The sequence below is a fragment of the Apus apus genome, chromosome 27 (assembly GCF_020740795.1).
Source record: "Apus apus isolate bApuApu2 chromosome 27, bApuApu2.pri.cur, whole genome shotgun sequence".
Lineage (NCBI taxonomy): Eukaryota > Metazoa > Chordata > Aves > Apodiformes > Apodidae > Apus > Apus apus.
The window spans coordinates 2,082,384-2,095,225 of NC_067308.1; the positions used below are offsets into that span (position 1 = coordinate 2,082,384).

The 12,842-nt window shown below is 50.8% G+C and overlaps 1 protein-coding gene across 1 annotated transcript; it reads right to left on the bottom strand.

Annotated features, from left to right (window-relative positions):
- Positions 1 to 1,624: 1,624 nt before the first annotated feature.
- Positions 1,625 to 11,806, bottom strand: EFCAB12 (EF-hand calcium binding domain 12). Its single transcript, XM_051641245.1, has 10 exons — positions 11,704 to 11,806; positions 11,295 to 11,356; positions 10,946 to 11,105; positions 9,307 to 9,563; positions 8,411 to 8,484; positions 7,713 to 7,812; positions 5,556 to 5,714; positions 4,453 to 4,710; positions 2,782 to 3,018; positions 1,625 to 1,831 (listed from the first exon to the last, which is right to left on the bottom strand). The coding sequence occupies exons 1-10, from the start codon at positions 11,804 to 11,806 to the stop codon at positions 1,625 to 1,627; spliced, it is 1,617 nt and encodes a 538-aa protein (XP_051497205.1).
- Between the last annotated feature and the right edge of the window lie 1,036 nt (positions 11,807 to 12,842).

A 12,842-nucleotide genomic window follows, 5' to 3' on the forward strand; every position in this document is an offset into this window, starting at 1 on the left:
TGTTTATTGTATTTGACAGTTCTAGTTGGGCTCCTTGTCCAAAAAGCAGGACAGAAACATTTCCTTATGAAAGGGATGATGTTTCAGGGGCTCCACCAGGAGGGCAGCCTCTCAGAAACGTGGTTTCCCTCCCATTTGTTTTCCTATTCCTGAAGGAAAAAGGAGGGAAGAAGTCATCTTGGGACTTGCCATGTGAAGGGTGGCAGCAGGAGCTGGCCCTGACCTGTGATGAGCTTGATGAATGCTGGCCCAGTGGTGGCTCTTCAGGTGCCACAAGGGAAGGGGAGCATTGTGGCGCCAAGTGCTGTAACAGGCTCCTGCAGAGGGGTCATTTATCTGCATTAACCAATTAGCCTTGCCCTTTCCACTTGTCACTGGGGTTCCTGCAATCCTCCAGAACCCACCAGTCTGATTTTCTCTCCTGGGACTGAACTGGAAGCTCAGCAACTTGGTGAGCACCTGAGCCTTGCCACACGTCTTTTGCAGATGGCTGCTCCACAGAGTCCCCAGCATCCCCCTGTCACCAGACAGAGTCAGACCTTGGGAACTGGCAGTGCCAGATGCCACCCAGGGAAGGGTGGGATCCTGGCGGTGGATGTCGAGCAAGTGTCCTCCCACCACCCACCCACTTCAGCTGCAGCTCTTGGGCTGGGCAAGCGTGGTGTTGTCACCTGTCACAAAGTGCTGAGGCCTTTTGCTACCAGGTGAGCAGAAAAGCTCCCAGGTGAGAAATGTACTTTGTGGTCAGTCCAGCTCCCACACCTTCAGCTTGAGAACACAATCTTGATTTATTGTGTCCAGAAGAGGAGCCCAGATCCCCTGAGCTGACTGGTCACATCTACATTTAGCCCATAGTCAGGGCTAAAAACTGCAACAGTTGTTCTATCATCCCCCAGCTGAGAAGGGAGAGCAGGAAAAGGGAAGGAGACCCATGGGATGAAATGAGAACAGACTTAATGAAACAGCAAAACTACTATGATGTACATGTACAAGCGATACTCAACCTGTTGGAAAATAACTCAGAAATTTAGCATTATAAAGTTACTTTGTGCAAGATGTGCTCTGTTAAAATTGCAGTCAGAGAGGCACACAGTTAGTAGTACCACAACCAGCACTGACAATGACATCATGCAATCACCAGGCCTTGAAGAAGGCAATTAATCAAGAGGCTTAGAGACTGTCTCATGTAAATCACCAACTTGGCAGAGGAGTCTCTTTGTCTGCATTTCAGGAAACAGTAACAAACCCAGTGAATGTACAGTGATCACAACAAATGGGATAACAGTCCTCAGGAACAGCATGATAAACAGCCCTCCTCCAGGGATGGTGGCCATTGAGGAAAAGAGAAGATAGAGCCCCCCATTCTCAGGAAACTTCCCCCTTTATGATGAGAATGATGTGGATGGGATGGATACGCCTGTTTGCCAACTTGAGTCAGCTGGCCTGGCTTTTGCCTCTCCTCGTGTAGCTCCCAGCTGATTCAAAACTGGGCTGGCTGATGGTTGGATCCCAGCAGAACTAGGATAGGTCACATGCTGTGCATACATCTCCTGCTGCTTGGAGAAGAGCTTCAGGTGGAGGTGGTCCCCTTGAAGGTGCAGGGCAGGCAGCAGCAGTCGGGGCTTTAGATGCCACGGTAGGTGGGCCTGGCTGGGGGGACGTAGCTGAACAAGGCATGTGCCCTGTCATGCTGCTTGTCAGGAAAGTAAAGGCAGAGCTTGTCCAGCAGATGACCTGGCCAGAACTTGTTGTTGCTTGACTTTTGCTTCTCAGTCCTCTGAAGATGCCTATGAAAAAAAAGGGTGGAAGAGGGGAAAGGAATTTTAAAAAGCTATGAGAGAACAGCATGCTTCACAGGAATACAATTGTGGGCCGTTTCACTGCTTCTCTTAGTAAGGGCAAAAGTGAGCACAACAAGAACCAGTGATCTGGGCTTCCAGGCCCTGGGAAGCTCTGCTCAGAGCACAGAGCTAGACCTGACTAATCTGCAAGGCTGCTGCTAGCACCACTACCTGTTCCCTAGCACCACTGCAACCCAACGGCTCAACTGAAGTGGCTGAGAAGAGGATCTGTCTGTTTGCTGTCACACACTGCTCCCTGTGGCACCCTAAGGGTTCCCCGCCAGCACCCCAAAACTGCCTCTGACACCCTGGGGACTGAGCACAGAGGGGTGACACACAGCAGAGCAGCAGGAGGGGATTGAGCTTAAGCCCTGTTTGAACAAACCTATTTTCTGCCTTCCTGGCCTGTCTTCCACAAGCACGTCCTGTGAGCAGCCTGATCTTTCTGTCTTCTCCCTCCCTCCTGGGTGCATCTCCAGGACACAGCAGGGCTGTTGGCAAAGTGCACAGAGGAACAGTCATGCTTTGTCCTGGGATCAGGAGCCCTGTTTCAGTTCAGATGCTGTAGGTGAAGCAGTCTGCAGCTCAGCCACAACCATGTCTGTTCCATGTCTGACCATGGTCTGACTTCCCAGCTTGTCCTTGAACCTGCCCCATCACAAGGACCTTGTCTCATGACATGCACTCTTGGGTGAACCCAGATACCATCGTAGGGGCAACAGGAATGGGCTCTGGTTGATCTGCAGCACCCTTTGATATCTCAGAGATATCTCAGAGCCTTGCTCTGGCCCTGCTGATGATACTGCTGCTCCAAACCAGCAGCATCTGCCATGGCCCTCCAAGAGCTGCCAACATGCTCCACTGGCAGCACCAGTTGACTTTAGTCATGCTTTCGGGCTTGGCAAGAGACAGGAACTTGTTAGATTCAGTGCATTCCCACCAGGCCCTTGGTCTTTGCTTCACCTCTCTCCAGCTTTGGGTCAGCAATGGGAACATGGAGCTCTTTGCACAGCTTGGAGCACTTCAGGTAGCAGGTGACAGCATTCTTGCGGGTTCTGCTGACCAGTTCTCCCAAGGTTGCCTCTCCAGCTGATGCCCAGCAGTGCTCACCAACGGGGCCAGTCCCAGATCTTCCCATCCTGGACTTTTCTTTCCATCCTGCTGGGCTGTCTTTGCTCTGCAAGTGAAGCGCAGGGGGTGGTTACCATTCTGTGGGGCCCTGGGGCTGCTGCATTCCTTCAGAGAGGCTACAGGCAGGGGACTCATCTCAAAAGTGTGTGGAGACCTGAGTGGGCACCCTGCAATGGGGTCACAGGGACAGACACTCCTCTGGCAGTTCAGTTCCCATCCAGAGCTGGGGCCTCACTCAGATTCTTCAACCAGAGAGCGGTGAAGCACTGGAATAGGTTCCCCAGGGAAGCAGTGATGGCACCGAGCCTGACAATATTCAATAAACATTTGACAATGTCTACAGGGACCTGGTGTGAACTTTGGGGTTGTCCTGTTCTGGGTGGGACTTGGACTCGGTGATCCAGGTTGTCTGAGGAGGTGGCTGAACCACCATCCCTGGTGACATCTAAAAAGACAGATGTGCAGGGGGACAGGGTTTAGTGGTGAATGTGGCAGAGTTGGGGTAGTGGTTGGATGCAATGATCTTAAAGGTCTTTTCCAACCGGAATGATACTGTGATTCTCCCTGGAGGGCTGAGCAGAAGAGCTGCACACCAGGAGACTCGGATTAAAGATGTCCTGCAGTCACCTTCTCATGTCTGGTTGTGCCAGACCATTGCTGGTAGCTGTGGGGAAGCACATTGGCAAGAGGAGGCAGCCCGTGCACTTCTGTAATAACAACCCCAGGCAACGCTCCAGGCTTGGGGAACAGCAGCTGGAAAGCTCCATGCTGGAGAAAGACCTGGGTGTGTGCTGGTTGACAGCTGACTTAATATGAGCCAGTGCATGCCCAGGTGGCCAAGAAGGCCACCAGCATCCTGGCCTGCATCAGGAATAGCATGGCCAGCAGAAGCAGGGAGGTGATCGTGCCCCTGCACTTGGCACTGGTGGGGCTGCAGCTCGAGCACTAGGATTGGTTCTGGGCCCCTCACTACAAGAAGGATGTCAAGTTGCTGGAGCGTGTCCAGAGAAGAGCCACCAAGCTGGTGAAAGGTCTGGAGAACAAGTCCTATGAGAAGAGGCTGAGGGAACTGGGATTGTTTAGTTTGGAGAAGAGGAGGTGGCGGGAAGACCTCATTGCTCTCTACAACTACCTGAAAGGAGGTTGTAGGGAGGTGGGAGTTGGGCTCTTCTCTCGAGTGAATAGTGACAGCACCAGAGGAAATGGCCTGAAGTTGCTCCAGGGGAGGTTTAGACGGGATGTTATAAAGAATTTCTTTACCAAAAGAGTGGTTGGACAGTGCAACAGGGTGCCCAGGGAGGTGGTGGAGTCAGCATCCCTGGGAGTGTTTAAAAGAAATAGAGATGTGGTGCTCAGGGACATGATTTAAGCCCTGAACAGGTAGATGAGGTTATGGTTGGTGGATTGAGGTTATGTTTGATGATCTTCAAGGTCCTTTTCAACCAGGACGATTCTGTGATTCTATGATTCTATGACTTACATCCAGGCTGTCCAACTGGTCTGATGTGCCAGCAGCCCTGCTGTCTGCTTCATGTGCCTGGATTCTTTGCAAGCATCTATTTTCCAGCTGGCTGAGGGAAGGTTTATTAATCAGCCATTTTTCCATGTCCCCCAAGCTCTCCAGCTCAGTTCGAAACTGCCTCCTTGCCCGAATCCAAGCCTCTGCCTCTTTTAGCTGCTCTTCTGTGTCAAAGGTGGTTTCTGGGGAGCTGGGACCATCTTCTTTCTTCTGGGGCTGCTGCAAAACAGACAAACGACAGAAATCTGTGGCCTGAGTTGGTTTCAAAAAAGGGAGAAGCTGCCCTTGCCAGAGGTGGAGCAAAAATAATGGGGTGTCTGGATTTGGGTGGCCCACACCTACTTGCTTTCAGTTTAAGGGCAAAAGTTGGATCCATATTTCTCCAACAGTTGGAAAGCATGCTCCTACTTTGGGTGTGGTGGTTTTCACAAACAGCAGCAAGCCCAACAGAGAGCAGCAGTGTGGAAACACTCATGGTAGGACGTGGTCCAAAGTGGTGGCCTCAGTACATGTATGGGGCAAAGGACTCTAGTTCTCATGAGCTTCTGGCTGACCCAGGAGGACTGGGGTGGGGTGGAGACAGGGCCACCAGCAAAGCACAGAGCATCATGAAGACAGGTGGGCCCTGCCATTTCACAGACACTAGGCTCCTTGCCGCCCAGCAGTTGCTGAAATAACACATCAGCCATGATGCTTATGAAGAGCAGCCAGAATGCTCTCCATGCTACTTGGAGAGACAGCTCCTCTCCCTCTCCATGCTGCCAACTGGAGCTGGCTCAAGCCATGTGGCTGGGAGACATCCTGCTCCAGCACCTGCCTAGGCAGAGCCAGCCTCCTTTCCAAGGACAGATCAGGCTCCTGATGCCCCCACCCTGGCCAGCTGCTCCTTTTGCCCTTGGCCTCTACTGCCAGTTCCTCCCTCGCCACTGCAGGGAGGTGAGAATGAAAACCACAGCCCCCTGCCTGCTCTTTGGAGGGAGCCATGCTGCTGGGACTTGGAGACCTTTCTAAGTCAGTGCCACCTGAACCAGAGAAAGGCTGCTCTGTTTTTGATACTCCCATACCTGGGCTCTCTTCATCTTGTTGCTTTCACTCTCAGCTTGCTCTTGAGGCAACTCTGGCAAGATGACCCCTCCTGCTGTTCTCTTCTCTTTCTCCTTGCTTTTGGCCATGGATGCCTCCAGTTTTCTTTGTCTGTACAGCTCTAATACAGACTGTCGTTTCTACAGGAACCCAGAAATGCAATAGCAGTGGTTAGTCTCATTTGCCTTTTGTTTTTTTAATAATCTCTCATCTCCCCTTTTTTCCCTGATTCTGCTGACAGATGGGTCATACAGATGCAACTAGAAAGCTCTGCTGCTACAACCAAAGAACCAAGTAATCAAAAAGCCTTTTTCCTTTTTTTTTTTTTTTTCTGAAATGAACAATACCCCAAATAGGTGACTGAATGGGTAAATGAGCCACAATGTGAGATCTACTCAGAACTGGTATCTGCACATTTCTTTATGTACCTGTTTTTCCTAAGATATCCCCACTAGATTTTCTACAATCAAATGACACGGTTGCCTCCATTGAGTTACATACCTGTCTTGCCTGCCTGTATTCTTCAGAAGCAGGCAATGGCAATTCAGGGCTGTCAAAAGAAGCCTTTCTTTCTTTGTCCTGCCTTTCTTCTGTGCCTGCACATTGTGGCAACAGTCTGAAAATACACACCAGGTGAGTTGGTCTGAGTGCAGGAAGAGGTTCTTCGCCATCTTGCTCTCACACTGCTTACGTGCTGCAGCAGCAGGGCAAGCTCTCTTGGCACAACTGTCTCCCCCTCCACAGAGACAGAGATAACCCTGAGCTGTGAGGCTCACATGTACCACCAAGGAAATAAAGGAGATGAGCATTTTCCCTAAGAAAGGCTCTGAGACACACAGCCTGATGTGGCCCTCTTGATGGAATGACAAGAAGATTTGCACCCTGTGCAATGACAGGCACCTGGAGATACTGGAGCCTCTCTGCTGGCCATTACACTGACCACTGCAAAGCAGTCCCAAATACTGTGGGATTTCCCATCCAGCAAGGAAATATTCTGTGTGGTGACATGTGTTAATGTCCTGAGCAACCTGGTCTGTCCTCAGCTCTTTGCTGACTCTGCTTGGAGCAGCTGGATGGACTAGGACCTCCCCAGAGCCCTTCCCACCTCCATTATTGTACGAGCCTACAAAACATCCTGCACATGCACCAGAGCTCTAATCAAGTCCTTTCAGAGTCTCACCTCCCAGGAGGTCCTTTGCTCTCCATTTTCTCTTCTGCTTCTTTCTGCATCTCAGCTCTGGGTAAAAATTCTGCAGAAACACCCCTTTGCAGCAGGTGTAATGTGTGTTGAATAGCAGCTACAAGCAGGAAAGGAGAAGAGCTCTTAGAAGAGGCAGGAGAAGGCACAGATCTGCTCTGCAATGTTAGAAGCTGTCTGAGGCCTCCCAGGAATCCCTTCTGAGACCTGTGTCTTCAGAGGGAGATCTTAAGCCCTTCCTGACACCAGCCCTTGATTCTGTTCAACCCTTGATAGCCACATTATTCTCTTCAGCATGAGTTCTCTGCTGCTGCAGCCAATCCTTCCTCTGCACTGAGGCCTTCCAGGGGAGGCACACCTTGGGACTTAACACCCTCTTTTGGGGGAACAATTTCTTGGCGTTGCATACATGTTTGGTGCTCTCCTGGTGCATTCAACTCAAACATGTAACAGCTCTGCTGTTCATGAGGAACTGAGATTGAGGAGCTACACTTCCCAGCTTTAAGAGAGAAGTGAGGTCTCAGCACAGCTTTAGCAACCTTTGCGCAGCTGTTCCCATCGCATCACGCTGTGGTGATGCCAAGAGAGGCACCAACCCCCCAGTCTCCCACCGCTCGAGGCAGAGGGCATGATTCATGGTGCTGATGGACTTCCCCAGACATTCACTCCCTCCTGCACAAGCAAACTCCCAAAATGGAAGAGGTTTACTCCAGGGCCTGGAGTACAGGAGCAAAACATACTTAAGCACCATCAGCTGCAGCTGGTGGTGCTGAGTCCTCCTGAGATCTTGCTCCAAAATGAGACCCTTGAGATTTAGGGGTAAATAGAGGCACACAGGGTGCCTCTACAGCCCAGGCATCCATTGTAGCCCAGGCCCTAAACACCCACCAGTAATGCAGATGGGCAAACACACAAACTCTGCCAGCAAGCAGTCACTAACCTTACCTCTTCCTCCCATGCTGCTCAAAGCACTCTCAAATTCTGCAACTGTCTCTTTGTCTGTGACATAAACTCTTCGAGGCACTGGCCTAATCTCAAACCTGGAAATAGGAAGAAGGCACCATTCTAAGAAAAGGGCTTCTTCTATCTTTGTAGAGTCAATCTCCCATCCTAGGTCATCAACAGAACGTCCCAGCAGTGCTGGCCTCACAAACAGCTCAGTGGCTTCTCACTAGACAGAGGTTTTGGTTTCTTGCCTCCTGTGCTATCTTAGACAAGAGGGCATTTTGGAGATACTCTGATTCACACAAGTTTCACAGAAGGCATGGAAATGTAACAGCAAGAGGACTTGCATGCACCTGGTCTTTGATCCACCCTCTAAGAGACTATTTCCATGTTATGTTCAAAATAACAGAAATATTAGGATCTTAATTCTGTTATATGTTTGGCCAGTCTCTACCAATGGAAAGACAATGAGCAGATGAAACATTAGGTGGGTTGCCTCAACTCCTCTGCATATGAAACCGGTTCTCTCTGATGGGAGTAACAGTAAAATGCAAACCACAATCAGCAGTAGAGGATGCGTAACTCCAGACTAAGCAAAAGCAAGGATTAAATTAACTGCAAACCAGTAATTTGACAGGAGCTGAGCACATCTGTGCTTGGTCTGACAAGGGCTGCAGAAACAAATATACTTACTGTGGAAACTGGTGGACACGGCCAAAATGGCTTGGAGACAGAAGAACTTCTTTGTCTAATATGACCCATCTCCTCTGCAACAGGGACAGAAACATCTGACATGACTTCAGGGAAATTAACTCAATGCTCACAACTGCCTTTCCATTGCTCGAAGAACTAGCGGTCTCTCAGCAAACTGCTGGCTAAGTGTCTCAGCCCCTTGCTGAAAAAAGCTGCACAGCACATCATCTGTGAAGGGCAAGGAGTATCAGCAGCCTTTTTGCCAGGACAAGAGTTGATGGTCCCAGGCAGTAGACTCCTTGTTTACCAGGGAAGAAGTCAATGGAGGCAGCCACAAAGGAAGGACCATTACGAGCCTGGGCTCCTGGCTGCTGTTTGCAGTGAGCTGTCTTGCTTTAGCTATTGCTGAATGGAGAGCAAATGGTTCTGAGCTGGTTTTATCCCCAGAGTCCTTCCAAAGGTGTCCAAAGAATTTGTGTACTTCTGCAGTGTGGAGGAACCCAGCCAGTGGCTCCTTCTTTTCTGTCAGGCCAGGGGAACTACACCAACGGTGGGCCAACAGCTACCAGGGGCTGGTCTCAGCAAGGCTGTGGTGTCTCTGCACCTCAGCCTTTTGTCCAGACCATGGGGTGAACATCATCTCCCCTGCCATTGCTTTAGCCTTTTTCCTGTTTCTGGCAAGACCCTTCCAGGGCTTTCCTGTGCCCCACAAAAGCAGCACCATGTACCTCCCCAGCACCCTTGCCCCACAGCAAATCAAAGAAAGAAACTACTTTTCGCTGCTCCAGACCTAAGAAGCCAGCAGGTCACAGTGGCCAGCAGGGCTCAGTTCCCCAGTCCCATGATGGGAGGTCAAACCCACTCTAAATAGCACTGGAAAAACTGGGAAAACTTACAGTGAGCATTTTCTCTACCACATACGTAGACTTGTTGAGACTTAGTAAAAAGTCTTTGCAAAATGCCATTGTCACTTCTGTTCCCCGGATAGCAAGAGTGCCAAGATCCTTTAAAATTAAGTCCACGTCTTCTCTGTTTCTTAGGATGAAGTAGATGAAGCCCAGGGTCTCCTGCATACAGTTCTGCACAACTTCCTCAGAATAGGGGAGGTCTGACTGGACCATCTTGTAGCTCACAGACACTGTCTTGATCTCCTCTGGAAAAGAGAGGAGGAAGACTGTGAGTCAGAGAGCAGCTGGGCAGGCTCAAACCAGGTGACAGCAGCTTGCCAGTAAAAGACATTGCTGTGGCACTGTCTGGTCTGTCCACCTGGTACAGCTCCTTAAATCATCACATCATCCTGGTTGGAAAGGACCTTGAAGGTGACCAAGTCCAACCATAACCTCAATCCACCAACCATAACCTCATCAACCCATTCCGGGCTTAAATCATGTCCCTGAGCACCACATCTCTATTTCTTTTAAACACTCCCAGGGATGCTGACTCCACCACCTCCCTGGGCAGCCTGCTGCACTGTCCAACCATTCTTTTGGTAAGGAAATTCTTTATAACATCCCGTCTAAACCGCCCCTGGAGCAACTTCAGGCCATTTCCTCTGGTGCTGTCACTATTCACTTGAGAGAATTATTTACCTCCCTACAACCTCCTTTCAGATAGTTGTAGAGAGCAATGAGGTCTCCTCTCAGCCTCCTCTTCTTCAAACTAAACAGTCCCAGTTCCCCAGCCTCTTCTCATAGGACTTGTTCTCCAGACCTTTCACCAGCTTGGATATAGGAGGTAAAGCTGATGTAGGCTCCTCCTTGAGTTAAGGTCAAAAAGCTCCATGAACAGATGTGCCAAGTGGCAGCCATGATTCCATAAACAGAAAGGGGAAGCAAAGACCTCAGCCATCTGTGTCCACACTGTGCAGGATGGCAGGACAAATGGGGGAAGAACGGGGCTGGTTCCCATGGGAAGAGCAGAGGGTGCCAGGCCATGGAGCTGAGCCCACATGTGGTGACACTCCTAGTCTGGGGAGACTTGAATATAAACACAATAAACCACCAAGCTCATAGTGCTGCACAGGCCCCACTGATGGACACTGGTGGTTCAGCAACAGCAGCAGTGGGCAGAAATGGCAGCAGATCTGGCCTTCAGCAGGTTTCTGTGCTAGCCATCATTTTCATCTCTCCTTCAAGGCTCTCTGCAGCCAACTATGACCCCTGCATAAAAGCAGGTCTAAGGGCTTGTGGGCATTTGCCTCAACCAGGTCTGTTGCAGTGCAAGTAGCAGCAGCATCTCAATGGCTTGATGGTAAACAGTTCCAATGAACAACTTTCTGCCATCCTACAAATCAAGAGGTGTGCCTGGTGTGAGACCGGTTGCTAAAGCAGAGTGTGGAGAGACTCTCTAACTCTGTACAGCCTTCATAAAGACCAGAAGAAATGGCCCCTCTTGCTCCTTAGTGGGCTGTTTGTGTCATCCCACAGAGGTTGTTCTCAGGGTCCCTGAGGCCTCTGATGTGTCCATCATCACTTCTAAATGGCAACCAGCAGTAAGGATGTAGGGGAAAACAAGGCATTTCATTGCTTTTCTTACCAGGAACAGGTACAGAAGCGTGTTGCAGCCCACGGATCTGTGCAACATCCACAGACACTGAAAACTCAGGTTTCTGAAATGTGTGCACCTCACCATTTTCAAAAGAGAGCCATTTTTTAACACGGAATGTCCCCAGTCCTGTTACTTTGACAGCCCGAGTCTGAAAAGAAGAAGAGCAGGGCAAGCATTTGTAGGTTGAAACAAAACTTCTGGAGAAGCTGGTCTTTGGCATGTTTGTGGCAAATCTGTAAACAGCAGTGCAGACCTCGGAGGAACGATGGTCTGGCTGGCACAGGGCTGCTGGGGCCCCTGGAGCCATCAGGGCGAGGGGAGGGGTAGGAGATCCCACCTTTGCCTTCAGGAGCTGTCGCTGAACACGCTTAGATACACTGCTCCAAATAGTAATGACATCTGGGAAGTAAGGGAAAGACACGTCAGCAAGCTCACGCCCCCTCAGCACATCTGCAGACAAGGGGACAGCAGATGCACGTGGGCTTCAACACGCCACTCAGGATAAACCCATCTGGGACATGGCCCCAGTCTTTGACTGGCCTCAGCCTTCTTCCAACTAGATACTTTTCCCTGCAGAACCACATCCCTGGGTGTAACGCACAGCCAAGGGAAAGCCATCCATGGCACCTCCACCACTGGGCTGTGCGGGGCTCAGGGTGTCCCATGGGGCCTTCCCTGCCAGGATGGTCCCCACCTCCCACAAGTCATGCTGTTCATCTTGTCTGCAGAGCACCCAAGGGCCTTACCACTGACACTAAGCTTCTTGAGGGTGGGAAATGTGATGGTGCTGACACCATCAGCCCTGCTGCAGAGCTCGATGTTGGTGATCAGCGCTTGCAGGTCTGTCATCTTGCTTTGGGCCAGCACTGGAAGTCACCACAGGAAGGACTTGAATGTCTCCTGCTGGGAAACAGCCCCTCTCCAATGACCTGGCTGGTGCTTCACCAAACAGCTCCCACACTGTCCCACTGCTTCCCTTGGTCCTCTGTTTCTCAGAGGTACAGGAGAGACTTCTCAAGTTCCCTAGACCTGAGACCATGGGAGGCCTCACAGGAAAGGTAAGGGAGAGGGCATGGGGCTTTCTGAGGGTCTCTGTGGCATGGGCTGGTGTCACAAAGGGATGCCCCCATGTCACACCATGGGGTGGAAGGTCTTAAGTTTGCTTAAAGAATCACCAAAAAAGTTACCAAGAAAAGGTGATTTTTAATATAAATTTATGAAAGTGCAACTGAACAGAATGCAATGGCAAGGGTCACACTATGACTTACTGTGTGGAAGTGACATGTAGGAGTTGGACATGGATGGGAGAGACCTGAACAGGGACCAGGGGAAATTATTTATACAGGGATAGAAAAGACTAAGTTGGACACAGGCTGGAGTGACTGTGTGCTGGTTTGAGTTGGTGGGTTTGCTGGTAGTGGGAGAAGGACCTCAGGGGTGGCTCCAGTAAGAAGCTGAGAAGCTCCCCCTGCTCCAAAACCAGCCAAGGAACCTTCAGAGGGACAATAGATGCACCTCTGCCATTAACATACGAAAGAACTGGGATAAGAGCTGAGCAGAGAGAGCACTTAAAGAACTGTCCTTGAGAGGCAGAGCGGTGCTGCTGGTTGGTGAGGAAGGTGAAGAAGGTGCCCGAGCAGAAGTTTCCCTGCAACCCATGGCGAGAGGGCAGCTGTCCCCCTGCCCTCATGGAGGAACGCGCTGGGACATTCCCTGAAGGCACCAGGAGGGGTGGACTTGGCCACTGGACTTGGATTTTGTGACCAGTGGACTCGGATTTGCTGCCAGTGGACTCGGATGCTGCAGCTGTGGAAGCCCCCGGGCCAGGGGAGGTGCCTGTTCCCCAAGCCCCCATGACTCTGTGGGCAGCGCTGGAGCAGCTCCA